Source organism: Pinus tabuliformis, chromosome 2_1, assembly GCF_031772625.1.
Source record: "Pinus tabuliformis cultivar Carrire ecotype Pingquan chromosome 2_1, CPIR1, whole genome shotgun sequence".
NCBI classification, from domain to species: domain Eukaryota; kingdom Viridiplantae; phylum Streptophyta; class Pinopsida; order Pinales; family Pinaceae; genus Pinus; species Pinus tabuliformis.
In genome coordinates, this window is record NC_142299.1 from 71,546,737 (window position 1) to 71,572,115 (window position 25,379).

The following is a 25,379-nucleotide window of genomic DNA, read 5'->3' on the forward strand; positions in this document are numbered from 1 at the left end:
ATTAGGTGTAGAGTGACTCTCCGAGACTAGATAACAATTTGTGAAGTCCTTTACTTTTCTTATTAGCTTAATCTTCTTCTTTGCTTATTAATGCATGTGTGTGTGCTTCATCAAGCTGCTATCAAAATATGAAACAAGAACACAGAATGTTGGCTCTCTGCCAGGACCAAAACCTCTCCTCTTGAGAGGAAAACACTTTGGTAAGTTTTCTCTTATTGAAGCTTCTTTCTTGATCAATGCCAAACCCTAAACCCTTGACTAGAATATCCTCCAAGCACAAGTCAAATCCTTCCTTCTTCCTGCACTTTGTTTCCTGGCACTTCGTCCTCCTCCTTCCGGCACTTTGTCCTCCTTTCAGCGACAGGGGATGGACCTTGCTTATGTGAACTCTAGAAGAGACTTCAATCTTTGGTCCTTGGTGAGATCCTTCACCAATGAGGATACCTTCTTTGCTTGATCCAAATTAGCTTCTTCTTTAGGCGTAGTTGCAGACTTGATATAGTTGCAGCCCTAATTTCTCGCACGTGTGGGATGTTTCTCCTATGCTTTAGTTCCTTTCTTCTTCGCTTGAGAGACTCTCTTCTTCGCTTTGAGTAGGAGGCCTTATAAGCCTAGGTTACTAGCCCAAACAATGTGATATTTATGATTGTTATCTTGTTGTTGTAATGACCGTAAGGATACTTCTGTTTCTCGCACGTGTGATTGTTTTCTACCCTAGAAAACAGTCCTCTTAACTTTGGCCTAGACTTCACCTTGTACGCTGCACTAGAGGCTCCCTTTCTTGTCACTTTTTCACCCTTTACACGTTCCTTTTCTTCACTGATTTCAGAGGCACTTGCTTGACGTTATGAGGGAGTGGACAACCTCTATATATAGAGGATTGTCCCTCCTTTAGGCCAACTTGTAGGCCGACTAGAAGACTGCAGGCCGACTTGACATATTTAGCTCAAATTGCTTCTTTGGTGGTGTCACATGCTTGGAGGAGACTTTGACTTTGCTTGGAGGTATTCTCTTGACTCTAATACATAAGCATACATGGTGTAACATGCCCTTAATGCCTTCAAAATTTCCTTTTGACTATTTGACTCACCTATAACACTTAACATGTGCTAGACCTATTTCAATGAGCAAGAAATTCATTGATATATATTATAAAAATAATATTTCTTTTCTTGAATAAGTACAAATATCAAAAGTACATTTATGAAGACCAAACCTAGTTACATTTCCTTCAACAGCATTTTGGATATCTCAATTTGATCTAATTCTATAATAAGAGGAATTTTTTATGGGTTTTCCCCCTTCTTAGGTTTTTTCCCTAGATTGGAGAATCTACATCTTGTGTTCTTTTGTTTCTTTATGATCTTCATGTACATTTCGATAATTGCTTGACAAAGAAGAACATAACATAATAATAAAAGGCCAACGAACAGTGACAAGTAATTATCCTGAAAGAGAAATCAACCCCAATATGAAAGAAACTTGATTTCTCAACACTTTACATACTCAGCAAACCACCTTCATCCTGATTAGCAACCTCACTCTCACCTATACTAGTCTCTTGCTGAACTGAGGCACTTCAGCCCTGCTTCTCAAGGGTCTTAAGGCCTTTCGGCCTTTTTCTTGGCTTGCAGGCTATCCTCAGAACAACCTTCTCTAACACCTATCCACAGGTTTGATGCCTTTCTCTGAAGAAAATTGTGTCCATCAGCTTTCTCCATGTGTCATGCACTAGGCCAGGACTAACGGTAAGTCTAGTGAAGGCACTGGTAGGGAGAATGGAGGATTGCATAAGCATCTAGGACCGATACTTCTTGAGGACTGGGAATCCAAGATAGGAATAGTCCCAAGGACTGATACACTTTAAGAATTGGGAATCCAAGATAAGAGTAGTCCTAAGGAGGACCAATAGTCTTCAACGATGGGATAGATATCCAAGATAAGAATAGTCCTTTAAGGACATACCTGGTGAACATTCGGATTGGGTATGTTCCTTGAGAGGTGGTGGTGGTGTCCAAATGTATGCTTCCCAGCATTGTGCTCTAATCTAGTGGAGATTTAAAGCTTGTCAGTCAAGGCCTTGCTATTTTTTGACAATGTTGGTTATGATGATGCTGCTTGATGATGCTTGATGAAGCTTGTCAGTCCGAACTCTTCTTATCAGAATATTTCAATTTGAGAGTATCCTTGTATCCTGTTGTGGAATTATGAATACCTCCCTAGTTAAGGGGGAGTGTTGGAAATGTAACTAGGTTCAGTCTTCATAATTGTCATTATACTTTTATCAAAATGTATTTTTTTAAGGCCAAAAGAAGAAAAAAAAATCATTATTATTATTATTATTTTCACTAGTCAAAGCATGTTCTTCATACTCATAAGATTTATTGAGTCAAAGTCCTATTTGGACTCCCTGTAAGAAAAAGGGAGAAAGAATCTTCAAAATATAATTTGGGTCAAAATCACCTCTAGAAGCCAAGTCGGCCCCCTGCCTGTCAAGTCTTTCCTGCCCAAGAAGAGGCTTTTATTCAACCACTCTAAGCAAGAATAAATAAAGGACAAATCGAGCTCATTTGGAGACAAGTTTTTCACATCACACATCATCTAATCTTCTGCAGTTGAGCAAAAAGGGAGACGAAGTCTAGAAGAAAAGGAGAAGGCTGAAAATTTATCTCTCTTAGACTTGCATAAGTAAAGGAGATGTCTATCCTAATCTCGCACTTGTGGAAACTCTGTCAGAACAAGGTTTTTATTGATTAAAGGTTACTATTGTTGCTAGATTTGTTGATGAACTTAATGCTAGAAGAAAATCTTTAAGGAGGGTTTGACTTGGTATTCTAGAGGGTGGAATTTCGTTTTGGTCTTGGGATTTGGATATCTCACTTCGATTTGATTCTATAAGAAGAGGAATTTTTTCTGGGTTCCCCCCCCCCTTCTTGGGTTTTGGCCCCAGCTTGGTGAACCTACATCTTGTGTTCTTTTGTTTCTTTGTGATCTTCATGTACATTTTGGTAATTGCTTGATGAAGAAGAACATAACATAATAATAAAAATCCAACAAACAATCACAAGTAATTATCATGAAAGAGAAATCAACCCCAATATGAAAGAAGCTTGATTTCTCAACACTTACTCAGCAAACCACCTTCATCCTGATCAACAACTTCATTCTTACCTACACTAGTCTCTTAACTGACCTGAGGCACTTCAGCCCCCCTTCTCAAGGGTCTAAGACCTCTTGGCCTTTTTCTAGGCTTGTGGCTTAGCCTCAGAACAACCTACAACCTTCTCTAACACCTGTCCACAGGTCTAATGCCTTTCAGCCTAGCCTCTTCTTCATCCAACGAGCAGACAAACACTCGACTATTATGGTATCATTTCTCTCATAATTATTGTCATTTGACAATTCTCCATATTCGGTGGTATTTCGTTATCCTCTCCTTGTAGTTCAACTCCAATAGATTTTGGCTCTTCCAAAATAGATATTAATGGCTCTGCATCTCCTCCATTTACAGTCTTTGCTACCTTATCCCTTTCATACATCTTTGCCAAACTTGGAGCATAGATATTTAGGCAAACAACTTTGGGAATAGGACCAATAAGGGTCAAAAGGTAAGGGCGTAAAAATATGTGAAATCTCAAGATCATCTATTCCCACAATCAATATATAAGAATAGGAAAACATGCTCCCAACTTGAGAACTAAGATCCTCAGGAGTCAAACAAAAAACCTTAGGCTTTCTCCTTAGCTACCTTTGGTTCTAGACTAGCTTCCTTATTCCATTCTAAGACTTGAGAAATAATCAAGTTGTTGAACATTTGTCTCTTGGGATGGCTTAAGTGGTTGCTCTTTTACCAACCTCTATACTACGTTAAATTTTATACAACAATGCATAGTCGAAACTAATATTCTGATCTGATAATTACTTTCCAATTATTTGCGATCAAGTTATCTTATGTCACATATATCATTAAGCAATTATACACAAAAAATCTCAACAACAATGAATTGAAAAATAGTAAGATCGTAATGAGACAGTCATGCACAATAGAGACAACAAATTTACCTTCAGAAAATCCTAACAACTTTTCTTCTAAGGAGAAATTTTTTTTAGTAATATTTTACAATTCCAAGAATATTTAAGAAATTTTTGCCAAAAATCCAACTCTATTCACCAGTCAAACCTAGTCAAAATTCTAGCTTAGTCAATGTTGGTCAAGCCTTCAAAATGGTCAATTCTAGTAAACTTTCTATCTTGGTCAACCTATCTCCTGCAGACAAATTTGCACGATATGGTTGACCCATATGGTCAAAGGTTTTGTGGTTCACCTCTGCGGTCAAATAGTTTCTTCCTACAGTCAATTTCGGCCTTCTTCCTGCAGTTAAACTCTGCCATATTCTCGATCAAGGTAGCCAGAATCTCGATCAAACGAAGCAGATTAGGCACGGTCAAATGAGGCAAGTCAACCTTGCTCAAATGGCAACTTCTATACTCGGTCAAACTTCAAATTTCCTTGTCTTATTCTTGCACTTGTGGATCAGAACAAAAGAGAGAATGTGATGTCAAAATTGATCAAAGTGAAGGAGCCTCGTGTGTATTTATACTAGTCAAATGGGGTGGACTTTGACCAAGGGTCACACCCATTCATATGTGGGGCCGATCTAATACCTAAATGAAGCCCAAAATAATAATTTTTATTTTTCATTTTTGTAATTATCTTCGGTCAACATGGAAGGCCTTTTGACATGCGGGGATACCTCCCAATGATACGCAAAAATCCACAAAAAATGCGTCTTCTTTGGTCATTCAGATACCCACCAAAGCATATCATCATTACGATGAGGTAAATAAGAAGTTTGTATTATCTAGAGATGTGATTTTTCTTGAATCTTCCAAGATTGACAACATTGTTGAGTGGTTGCTTGATCGTTTAGATAGATTCAATCATGCAAAACCTTATCATGAATTCGATAACAAGATTCCACATCTTGAGGGGGGACATCCCTATCTTGGATTAATCTATGGAATCTCCTTCTGATGCAATGTCTCCCCCTCCTAAAGTCTCAACCACTTCTTCATTCCAGAAAGACCCTTCTAAAGTCTCAACCACTTCTTCATTCCAGAAAGACCCTTCAAGTGAGGTGATTGAGAGAATTGGAAGGTTGAATCTTGATGCAGCCCCACATCAATTGATGGAGCAACATGGACCATCTCAGAAAGGTTCCCCAAAATGGCTCACCAAAACATTTGCAAGTGTTCATCTTGATGAGGTCGGAAAGACAAGAACTAGAAATTCCCTAAACAAGATCGAGGTGATGTAGGAAATTTTGAGAAATTTTGATTCAATTCATTATATGAATGTTCATATGATTGTGAATTGAATTTGTCTACTAATTTTGAACCAACTTCCTACAGCTTCCTACAGAAGTTGCTTCTCATGAAGAATGGAAAGAAGCAATACAAAAGGAGTATTATGCTCCTATAAAGAATGGAATATCAATGCTAGTGGACCCTCAATTTGGAACATAACCAATTGGTTGCAAGTGGGTCTACAAGGAAAAGTATAAATCAGATGGCTCACTTGAAAAGCACAAAGCAAGGCTCAAGGCAAAAGGATTTACACAAAAATAACGTGTTAGAAAATCAGAAAGGCAGAAAGATTTTCTTAGACTTGATAATTACTTGTGATGTTCTTGATTTCTTACTAGATTTCTTTTATATCTTCTTTCCTTTTAATTAATCAAGCAATTACCAAAGAAATAGCACATAAATCAATGAACACCAAATATAGGCACACAACCAGGGCAAAACCCCTCTCTAGGGGAAAACCCAATCAATAGTTCTTTCTTCAATAGTTTTGCTGAGATAATCTAAGACTCTAGACCTTGACCCAAACTTTCCTCCACACCAAGTCAGCGTTCTTCTTCCTTTGCAAATGATCCTATTTTACCTGGCAACAACAACAGTAGCTGCACTATGCAGCACTTTCTTGGACCCAGTAACTTTGACCTCGCTTTGGAGACTTCAATCCTGACTTAGGAACTTCGATCATGGCCCAATACAACTTCCTGAGGCAGCAACACCCAACAACAACTTCGACCTATACTTGTTCTAGAAGCAACAACTGGCAGCGACATCAACAAGAGAACTTCGATCATCCAATCTAGGGCATGAGGGAGAGAGAGAGGCACCAAAATTTTGATTTTCCTTTCTTCTTTCACCTTGACCATACTCGCTCTTCATTAGCCCTCTTCTTTCACTTCGCACTTTTTCTGGTTTCCAGAGAGGTATCTATTAAAATTGGCAGCTAGGGCCAAAATCCATGTGGGTCATCTTATTAATGGAAGCTGATATTTTTCTTGGATCCCTCTCATCGAGAGGTGTAGGATTGATCTAAAGATCATCCGATTCCGATAAGCATTCATGGAGATATGAATTTATTTGTGTTATGGGACAATTCGTCAAGGTCAGCCAACAACCAAATCAACCCCACTTGTGCTCAACGTTTTAGTATAAATAGAGGTGGCCTTCAAGTCATTTCAACACACTTGGGATCTCTTCCTCTCTACTTGTCTTTGGGTTTTAGTAGGAGGAGAGATCCTAAGGGATAACGTTGCCCTAATCCAGAGAGCAGAAGCCGAAATTTTCGGGAGTTGCCGAGAACTGCTGGAACAGGGGGGAAAGATGACGCAGAGAACAGAAGCCAAAACTGTCGGGAACAGCCGGAATTGCCTGAACAACCGAATTGTCGAAACTGCTGGAACAACTGGAATTGCTGGGACTACCAAAACTGCCGGGAATTGCCGGAATTGTCGGAACTACCGGGAATAGCCGGAACTACCGAAACTGCCAAGAAAAGCCGATGCAGAGGGCAGAAGCCGAAACTGCCAAGAAAAGTCAAAACTGTCGAAACTGTCGAAATTTACGGAACTATCGGGAACAGCAAGAATAGTCGGAACTGCCGGGAAAAGTCAAAACTGTCGAAATTGACGGAACTGTCGGGAACAGCAAGAATAGTCGAAACTGCTGGGAACAGATGGAATAGGCGAGAAAGATGACACAAAGGGCAAAAGCCGAAACTGTCAGGAACAGTCGGAATTGTCGGAACAGCCAGGTACAGTCAGAATTGCCGGAACTGCCGAGAACAGTCGGAATTGTTGGAACTGCCAGGAACTGTCAGAATAGCCAAAGCATCTATCTCCGAAGGAGAGCAACATGCAAGGGACAACTAACTAACATTGGGACAATTGTATGGTACTTTCTAACAAATACACCAAGCATGCAACGTTACAGCTAGCATGCGACAACAAGCATGCTAGGGACAACAAGCATGCTAAGGACAACAAGCATGCTAGTGACAACAAGCAAGCTAGGGACAACAAGCAAGCAAGATGCAGCCAACACATAGGTTAGTATGGCAACATGGTGCAGCAATGGCACATAATGCAATACAGTGATGGGTACAATTATGATTAATGAAGCGTGATGAGATGCAACATAGTGATGATGGGTGCAGCATGGTGCAGCGCAGTGAGGTGCAACGTGATGACGAAATGCAGCGCAACGATAGGTGAAGGAGTCACCTTGGAAAATCAGTTGAAGCAACATATCTTCAACTGATCTCATGTATCATCTTCTTAGAGATGATCTATGCTCTTATATAGATAAGTCAAAGTGTTGACTTCTATTGTAAACGTACTATCTCTCTCTCTGTGTTGAACTATTCAAGAACATATAAGAAGAATTGATCAAGGGTTTCCCCACATTGGGGTTTGTCCCTGGCTAGCGCCACATCTTGTGTCCTCTTGTCTTGGCTTGTCTTCTGTGATTTATGTTTATGTTCTATCTGCAGTTTAGTTTAATGCTGATGTGATTGCTAATCTCGAAAAGATATTGAGCTAACTATGAAAATTGGAATAAATTGCTCTAAGCATAGAACATACCTAAAATAAACAGTGTCTAACTTGCTTGAGGTTTTCAGATCCAAATGAATTCGAATTGCCTCTTTTATAGCCTTTAGTGTTGAAGGAAATGTAACTAGGTTCGATCTTCCTAAATGTTGTTTTGATATCTGTATTTATTCAAGAAGAGAGAAATTATTTTTCTTATAATTCAGAGTTTCTTGCTCATTGAAAATAGGTCAAGCACATTTTAAAGTGCTTCTAGAAATTCAAAGTCAAAATGTAATTATGATGTGACCCTCTGAGGGCATGTTACATCATGTATTTCAATGTACAAGGTCATGGGAACACCTCCAAGTCAAGTCAAATCCTCTCCTAGCATCAACGAAGTCTCCACGCAACCAAATAATGAATAAAAGATGAACTATAGTGAAACTGTCAAGTCGGCCTAATGGATAGTCAAGTAGACTTGAAGAGGAGGAAGTATAGAGGTTGTCCACTCCTCAAAAGGATAACGCACTCCTCTGAAATCAGCGAGGGTACAAGAAAAAGAAAAAGGCACCAAAAGGACAAGAAGAAGACCTCGAGGCAACGAAGAAAGGATGGATAAAATCAAAGGATTAAAAGGCTAGCCACAGCCACACGTGCGAGGAAAGAAGAACAGTCTCTACGGATGTGACAACAGAAAAGTATAGTTCACTATACCTCATTGTTCTGGGTGCAAGCTAGACCTGCAAGGCCTCTCTCTCAAGTGTTGAAGGAAGGTAAGCCAGCAAAGGGTAGAAGACAAGTCTCACATGGTTTAGTGAAGAGAATCTCCCACATGTGCGAAGAATTAGGGCTACATTACAGTTGTCCTAAGTTTTACTATAGTTGTCTAGAGAAAAAGATTCGGTTGGGAGGCTAAAAGGTCATCATCGGAAGATAGAAAGACTCCAACTTCAGAGAAGGAAGAAAAGATCAAAGACCATCCTAGAACACACAATCTAAGGTCTCTACAGTTGCCAGAAGACAGAGGTCCATGTGCCGAAAGTTATAGTGTAAACAAAGGAAGGATTTGACTTATGCTTGGAGGATATCCTAGTCAAGGGTCTAGGGTTTGGCAGTGGTTCAAATAAGAAGCTTCAAATAAGAGAAACCTTACCAAGGCTTTTCCTCTCAAGAGTGGAGAGGTTTTGTCCCTAAAAGAGAGCCAACCTTTGTGTTCTTGTTATTTGTTTTGGTAGCAGTTTGATGAACACACACACTAATAAGAAGAGGAGGATAAATTGTCAAAGTGCTTCACAAATTGTTATCAAGTAACGAAGAATCACACTACACTACTTTGCCCTAGATTCTTCAACATTTAGGTGAGGTTGAATAACCCTCCTTGAGGCCGACTTGGTGTGGAGGCAACATATTTCATTTTTGACTTAATACTAAACCTTTTTACATGATTCGAAAGCCCAAGAAGGGTCTCGTTGAAAGTGCAACAACTCTATTAACTCAGAATAAATCCTAGAAGTCCTTAATGAGCACTTTGACCTAAAACATGATGACCCAAGCATGAAACCCACACTTTATAAGTCATAATAACAATAACAATAATTCTTTTATTTATTCTTTTGACATGTACATTACATGATGACTCAAATACATTAATGAAGACCAAACCTTGTTACATTTCCAACATAAGGTGTTTATTATGAGGAGACCTTTTCCCCCACAACAAAAAGGGCTACCGTTCGGACTTTCTTTGCCTTGGCAACTAAGAATTGATAGAAAGTTTATCAGATGAATCTGAAGATTGCTTCCTTGAATGGAGACTTGAGAGTGTTGATTTTCCATTGCACTCGAGAATCTGGTTTGGGTCCTAAAATCTCAAATACACCCTTAAATGCCACAACAAATCTTACTTTGCACAACACAATTACAACCATCAATGAATCAATTAGTGCACATGACAATTTTTAAATTTTTAAACCCACTACTTGTTATATTACAATCTAGATTACAACAATCTTAGGGCTGCCATACCAGGGATCATGGCCCTTGCATATAGCCCTGATATAAGGACATAACTAGTGCTTGGTGTCAACTGTTATAACCATCAATCTACACTGAACAAAGTACACTTGACCTACTTGTTGATGTGGTGGCCCACAACCCTTTCAGTCCACGCACCTTGAACGCGTTTGTCAATTCCTCTTGCCTCCCAATCTTTTGATCACTCCAGCCTGCCACTATCAATGATCATAGTTCCCTTTTGTGTCACTAAATTTTGGCTCATCGATCTACCCACTAGCAGCCCTCCTGCTCCATTAAGATTACTGCTCATTGGGTCTTCTAGATCGTCCCTCTTATCGTCGAAACTGCCAAATCTACCCACTTGTCAAGATTGTGGTTGCTCCAGAACGCTTCACCCAAGGCACACAAATCTTCCCTTTCAGATCTTTGAAATGCCTCCTGCATTTTCTGATCTAGGTCCCAACAGATTTGTCCTCATACTATGACATATCAGTCCTTTTGTCACTCTTCTTAGGGTTTGTTACCCACCATCATTGGGTGACCCCATAGAAGAAATTTTTCTCCTAGAATTGTCTTCATCTAGCAACCCCTAACAACCACCAGTGTAGCCAATATTGTGCCAGATGATCTCCACTTCCTGAGCCAGCCATATGTCCCCTTGCCTATCTGTCAAGAGCATATGTTTAAAGGTGGGTCATCCAATCCTAAAGGTATGCCTTTCATTGTGCAATTAGGTGCTTATGTTTGTTTTTCCTTGGGCACACTTTGGTATGTATTATTGGGTGACTTGGAAGAAGGAAGGGCTTTGACTAAAATCTTGTTCCCTCACCTTAAATGGGGGGTTAATCCTCAACCCTAGTCCTTGGGATCTCCCCCACTGCCTTATGGCTTCAGAATGAGCACTACTTGGGAAACCCCAATTTGGTACCGCAGTCTTGTTTTCTTGTCCCACATTTTTTCACTCCCCTCTACACATTACATGCCTTGTTTCATCAATTCCCTCTTTGGGTCCACATGACCACTAGGTCCACAAGGTTCTAGTACCCCCCTTCCCCTTGTCCACATGTTTGGGGCAAGACTAGAATGTTTCCCTGGAGGTTGATGTAGCTAAAAAAAAGATAAAAGCATATCAAGGCCACATACAAAAGGAAATAATACCACAAAGGCAAAAGATGGTCGGGGCAATAAAGAATAGCACGTGGGCAAAAGTCAAACATGAGCCCTACCCCTTATCATTATGGTCATCTCCTTGGTTCTTAGGGCCCCTTTGGGTGCCCCCTGCATCATTAAGGACCCCATGCATGTCCCATACCCTGGTGGGCAATGAGCTGCCCCACCTTAAAAGGGGTAATCATTGTTATATCATACACAACATGCTCTCATCCCCTGGAGCCCCGAGCAGTATAATAAAAAAAAGTCAATAAAAGGCAAAAGACAAATGAAGAGTGGAAAAACAAAGGCCGGGGTAACTCATGTACCATGATTGCTCCCTCCTACATTTATACACCCAAATATGTGGACATCCCTCATCATTACCACCCTTGAGCCCATGGCATTTGGAATTTGACATGTCTTTCCCTTTAGCTGCTGGTAAAACCTAATAGAGTTGTTTATTAACCACTCCTACCTAGGAAGGTAACACCATTACATGCTCAAAGCCCCAAATTTGGAAGGAAAACCCATTATGAAATCTCATTTGTGCCCTTGACTAAAAGCTTGTTTCACTTAAATGCACTAATGAATCATTGTACCTACGGGTGAGGAGAGGAATTGGATCTTATATGTAATTGGCAGATGAATCATTGTACCTACAGGTGTGGACACGCATTGGACCTTATGCGTAATTGGCAAATGAATCATTGTGCCTACAGGTGAGGAGACGAATTGGATCTTATGCATAATTGGCAATTGGTTTCATCATGGGTTGGCCAACTTAATTGGGGCCCAAGCCCACCAGAGAATCATATTGACACTTATAAGAGGTGCGTTAAGAGCCATGGGACTCTGTCATGTTATATGGCATTATCTCATCTTATGGGCGCCCTCGGCAGTTTGTTCATTGCCCCACATTATAGGCGAGATGATGCACTTACAAGTAGTGGCCCCAACTAGCGTAGCAATATATATAGGGTTTGGCAGTTGATCCAAGGCCTAGAAGAGGTTTGTCTCAACCTTGAGACATGGGAGGGCAAGCACCATTTTCAATGCCCTCATTTGGGGTATAGTCTAGAAACTTATATTTCATCAAGAGACCCATGAGACCATTACTTCTGCTTCAAAGCCATTTTGGAGCACCACATGATGATTTAAATGGCATTAAGGGGCCACCCCCTTATGCATCATTTATGTATCCCCTCTCTCACTTTGGCAATTTGAGGATTTAAATGGCATTAAGGGGCCACCCCCTTATGCATCATTTATGTATCCCCTCTCTCACTTTGGCAATTTGAGGAAACTCAACGCTCCAACAGCCTCATTCCACCATGACATCATCTTTTTCGGCCTACTATGGTTTATTCATTAATTTTGAAGCTACTTGGTGGGCATGTCACCAAGGACTTGTTTTAGCACATTAAAATAATTTTAGGGGCTTAGGTTAGGAATTCAAACTCCTAAAGGTTTCATATAAATATAACTCTTTCCCATTACGAGAGAGCATCATCACTTGGGATTTTCGCACAACTAAACGAATTTGGACCTACAATTTTAGGATTGTTTTGGATGTTTATACATATGCACGTTGACATTTGGAGTTGGTTTGGCATCGCTTTGGTGCCTCTTCTTCATGGTTTAATGGATGCATACACTCCATATTGTCTAGTAAGCGCTTCCTTTTGTTGAATATCTTTATCTAATGCCTAATGCATGGAATTTGTTCTAATGGTGGAGATTTGTGTCCTAATTCAATAAATATGGTTTGAAATTGTGATCTTTGGAAATTTTGCATGTGTTACTCAATGATAATATGAAATGAATGTTCTTAGTGGAGAATTATTGTAATTTGTCCATGAAATTCCATTGACTTTGTTGGAAGAGGGTAATTGTTGAAAGTGGCAGTTAGGGCTTCTACTTCTCACCTAAAGAATTTCTGATTCCATACACCCAATGGTCTAGGCAGTAGTCATATCCCTGATGGTCCTCCTTAACCTCTGTCCACAAATTTCTTCTTTCTTCCCTATTTTAAATCTTTGGCCCCTCCTTTAGGCCTCTAGCTAGGGCATACTGTGAATTGCATTTGAAAGGGAATTTCGGGAAACCGTTTGGATAGGACTCTTCCTTAGTATTTTATCTAGAGGATCTGAAAATTTGGTCGACATCCCATGGTGGATTCTCCATAAATTTGAGCCCTAGGTGTGCCCTAGAAAGGTAACCTAGCTTGAATCTATTGGATTTGTGGCTTTCTTGAGGGTCCTATAAGCTTAATATTTAGTAAATCTTAAGAGGTCCTTTCTTCTGTCTTACTTTGACCTAGAAGCATCTTGGAGAAATTTCTTCCCACATTTTTCCCAAAAACCCTGGGTCTAGTATAAGCCCCAACTAGGTCTCGCAAGTGAAGCGAAGGCCTTGTGTCTGAAATACTGAGAGGGGGCGAATCAGTGTTTCCTTGATTTTTCACAATTGGTTAGTTTATTTCTTCAAACATTCAAAGCATTAAACAAACACAAAACATCATCATCACATCTATGACAGTACACAAAAAATTCTCCAACAAGTGCTTTACATTATGTATGGTTTACATACACATTTACCAGTTATGCTGGAAGGAAGTACAAAACTCCTAAAATCTGAAGATATTTGCAGACTAAGTCTGTAGGAGTCCTCAACCTTCCTTACAATCAACTAATCAACTACAAACACCTGCTGCTGCTGCTGACACTTGTCCACTTCAACTGCCACTGCTACTGGTGCAATACCACTGCTTCTATCCACTGTAGCTTATGTTGCTACTGTTGCCACTATTCACTGTTGTCCTCTGCTTCTGCACCTCCTGCTTCACCACCTCTGCTCTACTGCACTTCTGTTTGACACAACTTCAACAAGGTCACTGCCAATATCAATCATCATGGTCACTCTCACTCTCACTCGTACATCAATCAATTCAAGATCACAGCTGTCATCAAATCACCGTTGTCATCAAGGCCATTGTCTTTTATCAAGGATATTGTCACAGTCATATACATCAAGGACACTGCCATTCATTGTATAGACACTGCTATATCAGACAAGCTCACTGCCTTGAGTATACTGCCAAATGTGCACGGTTACAGCCATCATTGTCATACATATTGTCACACAGGTTTTGTCAACATGTACATTGTCATGCTATCTCACTGTGAGGACCTTACAAAAATTCCTGCAGAACTTGTTTGTAGCATAAGTTATTCCCAACTGTCAATTATACAACAACTATTTAAGTCTAGGTCTCCTCCTTCAATTGACCTGCCTCAACCCTTTTTGGTTATATAAGAATACTAGGTCACTGTTGTCTTCATCATCCACAAAGATCATTGTTCTGTAACAAGGTCACTTCAGGTCACCGTCAAATGAATCAACGTCTGACATATGTCACAATCTTCACTGTCAAGAAATGGCTGTCATAGAAGAGATACAAGCCTTACTGTCTAATCTGGGTCACTATCATATCTAAGTCACAGTCATCCATTGCTATCAAGCATATGGCATCAACACATTACAATAGCATAATCCTCTTCCTATTCTGCATATGGACCTCCTTATCAGCATCGTGATATATATATATATATATATATATATATATATATATATATATATATATATATCTGTGTGTGTGTGTTAAGACAAGCTTTAGATGCAAGGCATAGTCATGTTTCTTCGCTGGTCATAGTACTTTACTTTCTACATCTTGGTTTTCATATGAGTTATTTTTGTGCTCCCACATTGTATTGATATCTTGTACCCAACAATGTCATTGACCTACCTTAGTGGTCATGTTTTGGGCATTCATAAAGTTTTATTTATCTTACTTCATCTACTATTCGTTTATAAGATGTCATTACTCATCTTCAAATTTCTCAAACATTTTATGTCTTCAAATCTTTCAAGCATGATGATTGTCACATGTTGTCCCTCATTGAAAATTGGGAAAATAATGCCTATGTATTACACATATGTTCATCTGCTCAATTGGGAGCATATTGTCTATGTATTACCCATATGTTCATTGGCTCACATGGATGATCCTTTCGCCATTTTCGCTAATGTTATTCATCTTATTTCCTAACAATATGGGAGCATATTGTCTATGTATTTACCCATATGTTCATTGGCTCACATGGATGACCCTTCTGGCCATTTCCACTAATGTTATTCATCATATTTCTAATAATATACATATTTTTAAATATACCCATCTTCACAACCATCCCTAATATCTCTGTGATTGCTTCTTCGCGTGGATAATTGCCTATATATGCTCCAAAGCCATTTGGTTAGCAAATGTTCAAGTTAGGATAAGTTCAAATTCTTAATACACAAAATGCTTTTGTCATAATGAATGTACGTTTAAGATTATTGCATAACATTGCCTTGGAATATGGAATATTATTGAACCCATTTGTAGTTGCACAACCATCCAGTTGGGACAAATTCAATTTGGGATAGTCCCCAATATACTAGATGCAGTTCAACTAATCAATGCAAGTATAACACTATCACACGTTACATTGACATGTAATAAATTTGAATGTGTTTTATAGATATGAGTATAGGTATTAGGGATATGACTAAATTCTTCTAAAACAAGCCTTCAACTAATCAATGCAAGTATAACACTATCACACGTTACATTGACATGTAATAAATTTGAATGTGTTTTATAGATATGAGTATAGGGATATGACTAAATTCTTCTAAAACAAGCCTTGGAATATGGAATATTATTGAATGCATTTAGCAAAGAAAAAAGTAAGTACATAAAAAAACTCTTGCAACCATCCAGTTGGAACAAATTCAATTTGGGATAGTCCCCGATATACTAGATGTATTTCACCTAATCAATCCAAGTATAACACTATCATGTTACATTGACATGTAATAAATTTGAATGTGTTTTATAGATATGAGTATAGGGATATGACTAAATTCTTCTAAAACAAATCCTAACCACAGTAAATTTTCACAATCCTCCTTAATATCTCTAGAATGCTTCCTCAAGAGAAGAACTTGAAATGCACAATGTCTCTACCCACCCCGTTAATATCTCTATGATTGCTTCCTCACGAGAATAGTTGCCAACCATCTAGGTCTCAAATGTTCTACTTCTATATACACTACATACACTGGAGCACAATGTTCTAAGAACCGATCAAAATGGAATTAAAATCACTAGATTTAACCCTAAAAGGTAGTGAATCAACCCTTACATTGGTTTGGCAACTGATTCCATAGCGAATAGGTTGGTTCGATGGTTCAATTAGTTTGACCTTAAAGGGCATTATATTGTCCCTTGAACTAGTTCGATGATTTGTTCCACACTAAATCCACCATTCTATTTGATCTTAAATGTTAGGTCCCTATACTACTAGTCTAACCCCTTATTGTTATTAGTGCAACTCCCTTATTGTATTATTGTGCCCGTGTAGTCCCCATATTGTTATTATTGTGCCCCATAGAAGCCCCACTATTGTTACTGTTGTGCCTTTACAATATTATTGTTATGTAGGCTTTGATTATATTGTGACCCTTTAGACTCCTATATATAGGAAGGAGGTCTTATCATTTGTATCATCCAATAATTGTTCATTTGTGTAATGTAAATGAAGTTGATCCTTCGAAGAGGCTAATTTTGAAGTCCGTGATCTATCTCTTCTTCTATTTTCTGAGCTGGTTGCATAACATTTGGTATCAGAGCTTTGGATTCTAGGGTTTCACTACTTCAAACAGGTCATCGTGGAATTTTCACTACAACTTTTTTCAACGAAGCTTCATAAGCTGAAATTAAAACACATTTGAGTTGAAATCTTAATGAACCTCGTGATCGAATTTCAAATCTTGTCGCGCTATATTTTCGGAGATACGAACTGAGGAAGTTAGGGTTTTTGCAGGCTCCATAATTCGATCTCAAACAGGTAACCTTGGGAAAATCGTCATAACTTTCTCTCTGAGCATCGGATCCAAATTTTGTTTCGTAAGAAGTGACAAAAAGAAGGCGGACTTTAGTTTATTGGATATCGTTTTCAGGGCTAAAGGTCGAAACAGTGACACGTGGCATGTCGTACAAATTCGTTCTACTGAACCAGTCTATAATCAGGTCATCATGGGAGATTGGGCATAACTTTTTCTTGGAGAATCCAATCTCGATCAGACTTGTGGGGCTGGAAAGAGGACTCAGAGGGCTACCACAAGATGAAATTTTAGACCTTGGAGATCCGAAATTACAGAGATACAACAAATTCAAGATCGAGCTCCTAAAAGCAAGAAAAAGAATGACTCGAATCAAGAAAATAGAAACACCTAGTAAACAAAATTGGAGGGATGATTTGAAGAATGCGATCGAAGTTAAGATGAATGGTTTTATCTATGGCATGGAAGCTAATATCGATGGTATAGAAGCAGAATTGAAAGGCAACATGGAAGATTTGAAGAAAGACATGAAAGGTTTGATGGAAGGTTGGACAAAGTTGCTACAAGAAGGGCTTCCTAATGGCAAAAAGGTAGTAGAGGAAACTCATGATGAAAACAAAATAAATATTAATCATGATTTCATAGAATCTAATGTTGGATTGAAGACCCACAATATTCCAGATATGGATATGAGGAAGTTTGTTGGCAAGGATCCCATAACATGGATATTACAGATGGAGCAATATTTTGATCTCCATAATGTGAAAAACATACAAAAGGTATGTATTGCAACTTTATATTTACTACCCAATCAGTGTGTATGGTATCGATGGCTTTGCTCTCGTAAACAAATTGTCACTTTGTCGATTTTTATGGAAAAAATGATAATACATTATAAAGATACAAAGAGAAACACCTTCTTTAGCCAATTGATAAATCTCAAACAAAAGGGTTCAATGGCAGAACATATTGAGGAATTCCAAAAATTGAATATAAGGGTAAATGATATTCCAGAGGACTCAGGAGCATAGAATTGATGCCTTCATAGGGACTTTAAAGGATAACATCCAACATGAGTTTCGTCTTTGGCAACCTGATTCATTGGAGAATGCATTCAGGTTGGCAAGAAAAATTGAAAGCAAAGTTATGGCAACAAGGAATCCTACCACTCACAACTATAAAGATGGAAGTGTTGTTGCTCCTAGCCTTCCACAACATACAATATTGACACCACAACAATTAGAAGAAAACAGAGCAAAAAGGTTTGCTTTGTTACAGCTGTGATAACAAATACACTAAAGGTCATAAGTGTGCTGAGAAAATTATTCTACATAGATTGTGAAGAGGAGGAAGAAAATGATCAAAAAAACGTCAAAAAAAGAGGATATAGACTAGGAACCAACCCCAAAGAAAGAAGAAATGAATCCGACCATATCTTGTAATGCATTGGTAGGAATTACCACTCCTTAAACTCTCAAGATAGATGGACAAATGGAGATAGTGAACAAATTTTTGGAAGGATATCTTCATTGCTTCGTATCTGATAAACAAACACAATGGGTCAAGAGGTTACCTTTGGTTGAATGGTGGTATAACAATTCAGCAAAAATGACCCCATTTATGGCACTTTATGGATATAAACCACAATCCATCACATCATCTTTAAGAGAAAATTCCAAGGTTCAAGAAGTCGAAGATCACATCAAGTATCAACAAGTTCGCCAACTCTTAAAGGATAGCTCACTTTGGCGTGGGAGCAAATGAAACAACATGCAGATCAACATCGCAACAAAAGAAATTTTGATGTAGGCAACTGGGTATTTTTACGGCTACAACCATAAAAACAAATGTCCCTCAAGCTATAAGAAGGATAATAAATTATCACCAAAGTACTATGGTCCTTACAAGGTGTTGCAAAAGATTGGTACTATGGCATACAAATTGGAGCTTCCTGCATCTGCGCGAGTGCACCCAGTTTTCCATGTTTCATGCTTAAAGAAGGTTATAGGGGACAAGCTCCCAATTCAAACAATATTGTCGAAACTTGATGAGGAAGGAAAAATCATATCGGAACCTGAAGCAGTCACAAAAATAAGAACCCGACAATTACGAAATCGATCAGTTACGAAATCAATCAATTTCAGTGTATCTCATCAAGTGGAAGAACTTAACCGCTGAAGATTCCGCGTGGGAGGATGAGAATTTTATACAGAAGAATCCAAAACTACTCGAGCATTGAGGAGAACATTTTTTTTAAAGGAGAGTGGCATGTTAGATCCCTATACTACTAGTGTGGCCCCTTATTGTTATCAGTGAAACGCCCTTATTGTATGTATTGTTGTGCCCATGTAGTCCCCATATTGTTATTATTGTGCCCCATAGAAGCCCCACCCAAAACTACTCAAGCATTGAGGAGAACACTTTTTTTGAAGGAGAGGGACATGTTAGATCCCTATACTACTAGCGTAGCCCCTTATTGTTATTAGTGCAACCCCCTTATTGTATGTATTGTTGTGCCCATGTAGTCCCCATATTGTTATTATTGTGCCCCATAGAAGCCCCACTATTGTTATTGTTGTGCACTTACAATATTATTGTTATGTAGCCTCGGATTATATTGTGACCCATTATTGTCATGTAGCCTCGGATTATATTGTGACCCATTAGACTGTTATATATAGAAAGGAGGTCTTGTCATTTGTATCATCCAAGAATTGTTCATTTTGTAATGTAAAGGAGCTTGCCCCCTCGAAGAGGCTAATTTTGAAGTCGTTGATCTATCTCTTCTTCTATTTTGTGAGTTGGTTGCATAACATTAAAACACACTGAACCGGCCATTGAACCAACTTGGCAACCAATTTTGTAGTAAACAACTTAATTTGACAACCAAACAAGTTAGTTCAATGTGGAATCGAATCAATCAGACCAACTGGTTCAATACGGAACGGAACTGATAAGACCAACCAGTTCAATATGAAACTGATCTAGGCTGAGCTGTGAAAAAAATTCAAATAAAATAAAGCAAAAATACTCTAAAACCCCTACCACGTCCCCCAAACCCTATAACAATGTTATATAAGGGGCGGATGCAAAAAAAATTAAAATTAAATAAAGCAAAAATACTCTAAAACCCGTACCACGTCCCCCAAACCCTAAAACAATGTTATACAAGGGGCGGATGTGTTTGGGTGTTGAAATTGAAAATAGGCATTGGCAAATGCCAAAAACTCAGCAAGGGTCCACAAAACATCTTTGCGAAAAAATAGGCAATAGTCGGCAAACCACAGCACATTAAAAAATACAAATATATTCATTTTTTCCAAATCAGGAAAAATCGGCAAAAAATTGCGATGTTGTTTTTTGTGATTTTTCACCGATGTATGCAACACTTTGGATAATCATCTACTAGTAGCACCAAGCATGGCATGCACTAGCATCAATAATTATTAGTACTGCGAATCTCCCTAAGGAGAACACCGAGCCCAAGCTAGAGGTTGATCATGTATTTCATGATTAGATCTCATTCCCAACAATGGTGGTGACGAGTTTGATGAATGATCACGTTGATCACCGATATGTTGCTATATTCAGCCTTACATAGTGGATACATGAAAAAACTTTGCATATTTGGTCTCTAACTGTTCAGAGTAAACCAGTTCATAAACCAACAATCCAACCTATTCAACACTCAATTCCGAGTCCAATTCAAATCCAAGTCCAATCTGACCCAACCATCTAGGTGTCAAATGTTCATGAAAAAACTTTGCATATTTGGTCTCTAACTGTTCAGAGTAAACCAGTTCATAAACCAACAATCCAACCTATTCAACACTCAATTCCGAGTCCAATTCAAATCCAAGTCCAATCTGACCCAACCATCTAGGTGTCAAATGTTCTGGTTCTAAATACACTACATATACTGGAGCACAATGTTTTAAAAACCAATCAAAATGGAATCAGAACTATTAGATTTAATCCTAAAAGGTAGTCAATCGAACCTTAAATTGTTTGGGCAACTGATTCCATACTGAACAGGTTGATTCGATGGTTCAATCAGTTTGACCCTAGAAGGCAGCATATTGGCCATTGAACTAGTTCGATGCCATATATAAGGTAAGATAAGATAATTATATTCATGTCCAATCAATGACCACAAATCCGACTAAATCCACCATTCTGTTTGATCCTGAAACACAGTAAACTGGCCATTGAACCAGTTTGGCAACCAATTCTGTACTAAACTACTTAATTTGACGGCCAAACAAGTTATTTTAGTATGGAAACCGATCAGACCAACTGGTTCAATATGGAACCTATGAAACCGGATTCGTCCAAACCCCTGGACGAATCCCGAATCGGGCGAATCGGACACGATTCTGCCCTGACACGTGTCATGTTTCAATGACTCGTCGTGTCATATCCGGGTACGCCGTGTCATGAACGTGTCAAAAAAATGAAGAGCGTGTCACGATTTTTGGAACGATTTAGGGTTTCGGATTCGTTTTTCGGGGTTTAAGTTCGCTGTTTTCACACGCATTTTTGATGGCTTGAGGGCCTGAGGCTTTTATACCTATAGAGTCTAGACTTATAGTTGTTTTATATTTTCTATTTCTATTTGCCATTGGCATTGCACCAACACTACCTATGTAACAGATTTTGATTTGATGACTTAATGAGAAAACTACAGTTGTCAGTGTGTTTATCTTACTATCTTAGTATCTTGTAGTTGTAAGTTGTCTTTCAGTTATACTTATGAATTATAATTTATGAATCATGATTTAAATTTTTAATAGATTTATCATTTATCAATTATCATTTATGTGACCAGTACCACTGACATTTATTTGAATTTTGTATGTACTATGCATGCTAATAGCTATAGATGAGGATCTATGTTTGAAATCAATAAATTTGTATCATTAATTAAAATTTGTGTAAGAAATATGCTAATAACTAATTTTTAAGATATATATATATATATATATATTTTAAATATATATATATATATATATATATATATTTTTTAATAAAATAATATATAACGTGTCCTAACCGTGTCTTGTTCCGGGGTCAACTTTTCCCGAATCCGACACCACGAATCCCGAATCCTACGTGTCCCGAATCCTCGTGTCAGGTGACTTAGTATGGAACTGATCAGACCAACCAGTTCACTATGAAACCCATTTGAAAAAATTAAAAAGTAAAATAAAATAAAGCAAAAATACCCTCAAACCCCTGCTATTAAATCCACCCTATACTAAATCCACCATTCTGTTTGATCCTGAAACACAGTAAGCCGGCCATTGAACCAGTTTGGCAACCGATTATGTACTAAACTACTTAATTTGACGACCAAACAAGCTAGTTCAGTATGGAAACTGATCAGACCAACTGGTTCAATATGGAACTAATCAGACCAACCAGTTCACTATGAAACCCATCTGAAAAAATTAAAAAGTAAAATAAAATAAAGCAAAAATACCCTAAAACCCCCGCTACGTCGCCAAACACTAAAACAATGTTATATAAGGCGTGGATATGTTTCGATGATCATCTACTAGTAGCACCAACCATGGCATGCACTGGCAACACTAATATTAATACTGCAAATCAACCTAACGAGACCATTGAGTGCAAGCTACAGAATGATCATGTATTTCATGATTAGGATCTCATTCCCAACAATGGTATAACATCGATCACTGAGATGTTGCTATATTCAGCTTTCCATGTTCTATACATGAACAAACTTTGCTTATTTGGTCTATAACGGTTTGAATTTACATGATCCGAGTCCAATATGTCCCTCGGTCGATTCCAAGCCCGGTTCCACCTTTCAAAAAATTGATGGTGAAAAGAATAGGGTTATAAGTTATAACTAAGCTCCTGCAATTACCTCTTTCTATATGTTTCAAAACCATCCGGTTGGGAAATTTTCAATTTGGGATATGTTCAAGTCCTTAATGTAGTAAGACCTAATGAATGTAGGCACCAGTGTATCGTATCACATGGAATTTATCTGAATGCATATGATAGAGAAGACGATACGGATATGACTAAATTCTTTAACACAATCCCCCAACATTATAACAACTATAGGATATGATTTAATTCTTGAAAGTTGAAACACAAATCCCAACCACTAGAACTTCAATAGTATCCCATACTATACCGGTAAACGAAAAAGGAAAAAAAGTTACACAGGCAATACCTTTATCATTTCAATTTGAGATTTGAGAGAACTCGCAGCAAATAGTATATGCTGCCCCACCTCTCTTTCAAGTTGTTATATACCGAAACGTTGAATCGATGTACACTTAAGCCTCTATTTTCATTAGTCTAATTGAGCCCCTTTGCAGGGGAGGCGCTCTCCCCAGTATGGAGGAGGAGATGTCCTCCTGTCCTGTTATGTAAACATTTTGACACAATCAAATTTTGACACAATCAAATTACACAAGTAGAAAATAAAAATAAATTAAATAAAGAAGAACAATTATAATAAATCAATTAAAACATTTTGACTCCATCAAATTACACAAAATTAAAAAATAAAAATAAATTAAATAAAAAAGAATAATTATAATAAATTAATTAAAACATTTTGACTCCATCAAATTTCATAAAAAATAAAAATAAATTAAATAAATAAATAGGGATTAAATCTCTTGAGGTGAAAACCTCTTTTAGAGTGAAAAGAGGTTTGATCCCTCTGCGCTGGTAGTTCAGTACTTAAGAAGGATCTAGGCTTCCTTCTAGGCTGGTATTTGAAGGAGCCCTATAAATTGTCTTAAGGTTAAACGCTTAACCTCAATCTTATATGTATAATTGTAACTAATTAAAACAGATCAACGCGTCTGCATGCATATACAAGTGTTATTATCAGTAGATCCAGACTTAAGAAGGATCTAGGCTGGTATTTGAAGGAGCCCTATAAATTGTCTTAAGGTTAAACGCTTAACCTCAATCTTATATGTATAATTGTAACTAATTAAAACAGATCAACACGTCTGCATGCATATACAAGTGTTATTATCAGTAATCCAGACTTAAGAAGGTAGGCTGGTATTTGAAGGAGCCCTATAAATTGTCTTAAGGTTAGGTTAAAAGCCTACCTCAATCTTAACTTTAAAATTTTAACTAATTAAAACAGATCAACAGATCAACGCGTCTGCATGTATACACAAGCGCTATTATCATGATAATGTCGGCAATGCAGTGTTTCCAATAGAAATTATTTTATTCCTATTTCTTAATTCAAAATTGTTTTGTACATCATTTTTTAATAATTAGGAATTAAATCTCTTGAGGTGAAAACCTCTTTTACAGTAAAAAGAGGTTTTCACCTCTGTGCCCAGTAGATCCGGACTCTAGGCTGGTATTTGAAGGAGCCCTATAAATTGTCTTAAGGTTAAACGCTTAACCTCAATCTTATTCATATTTCTTAATTCGAAATTATTCTGTACATCATTTGAAAGTTAAAACAGATCATGCATATACAAGCGCTATTATCATAAATAATGCCGGCAATGCAGTGATATTTCCAGTAGAAACTATTTTATTCATATTTCTTAATTCGAAATTATTCTGTACATCATTTTTCAAGAATAAACTTTGTTTAATATTACATGAAAATGCACTGGAATAGATACTTACAACAAGCACTTGTGCAGGTTTTGTTTGTGTCAGGGGTTTTGACCGCACCGTTCGAGCCCCACGACCACTTGTGGCAAGGCTGCATTTCCCTGCAAGCAAGCAGATCAAACCACGAAAAAGACAAACAAGGGAAAAAATTGTAAAAGGAGTATAAAAATTTTGATTCAGAGAATTGTACACATGTATACAATTTATTTATGCATTCAATGATAACTTGATTTAGAAGATCGGGGATTTCGCAACCAGTTACACCCATGAAGCAGAAGTTATAGAGACATCCAGCTGAAATGTCCTGCTTTGAACCCGCATAAGCAGATGGGTTCAACTAATGTCTGATTACCATGTGTATGTGAAATTTTTTATTTCAAGCTCAGAATCGAGCCATTCTTCAGAAATTTATTCGAAGAGTTATAAACCACTATGCTAGACGCAGCAAATGCAAAACATGCCACATTGCCTAACCCTCTAAAGTAGATGATGGTCCCATATTTATTTGGACATGTAAACTAACATTCTTTTGAATTTTGAAGACTAACAAAAGCCTCCTCTTCCAGATAGGAAATGTTCAACAAATGGGTTCCAACTGATGCCAGCTGACCATGTGTATGTCAAATTTTTATTTCAAGCTCGGATTCGAGCCATTATTCAGAATTTATTCCATGAGAGAAAATTATGTTAGATGCAGCAATTGCAAACACTTGTCCCATTGTTTAACCGTCT

The 25,379-nt window shown here is 38.0% G+C and overlaps 1 protein-coding gene across 1 annotated transcript in view; it reads left to right on the forward strand.

Annotated features, from left to right (window-relative positions):
• The window catches only part of DML1 (demeter-like 1), a 291,074-nt gene extending 265,997 nt beyond the window's left edge, over positions 1–25,077 (forward strand). The window contains exon 19 of the mRNA XM_089400383.1: positions 24,677–25,077. Within this exon, the coding sequence (XP_089256509.1) occupies positions 24,677–24,813 (137 nt within the window). The 3' untranslated portion in view covers positions 24,814–25,077. The remainder of the gene's footprint in view (positions 1–24,676) is intronic.
• Positions 25,078–25,379: the final 302 nt, after the last annotated feature.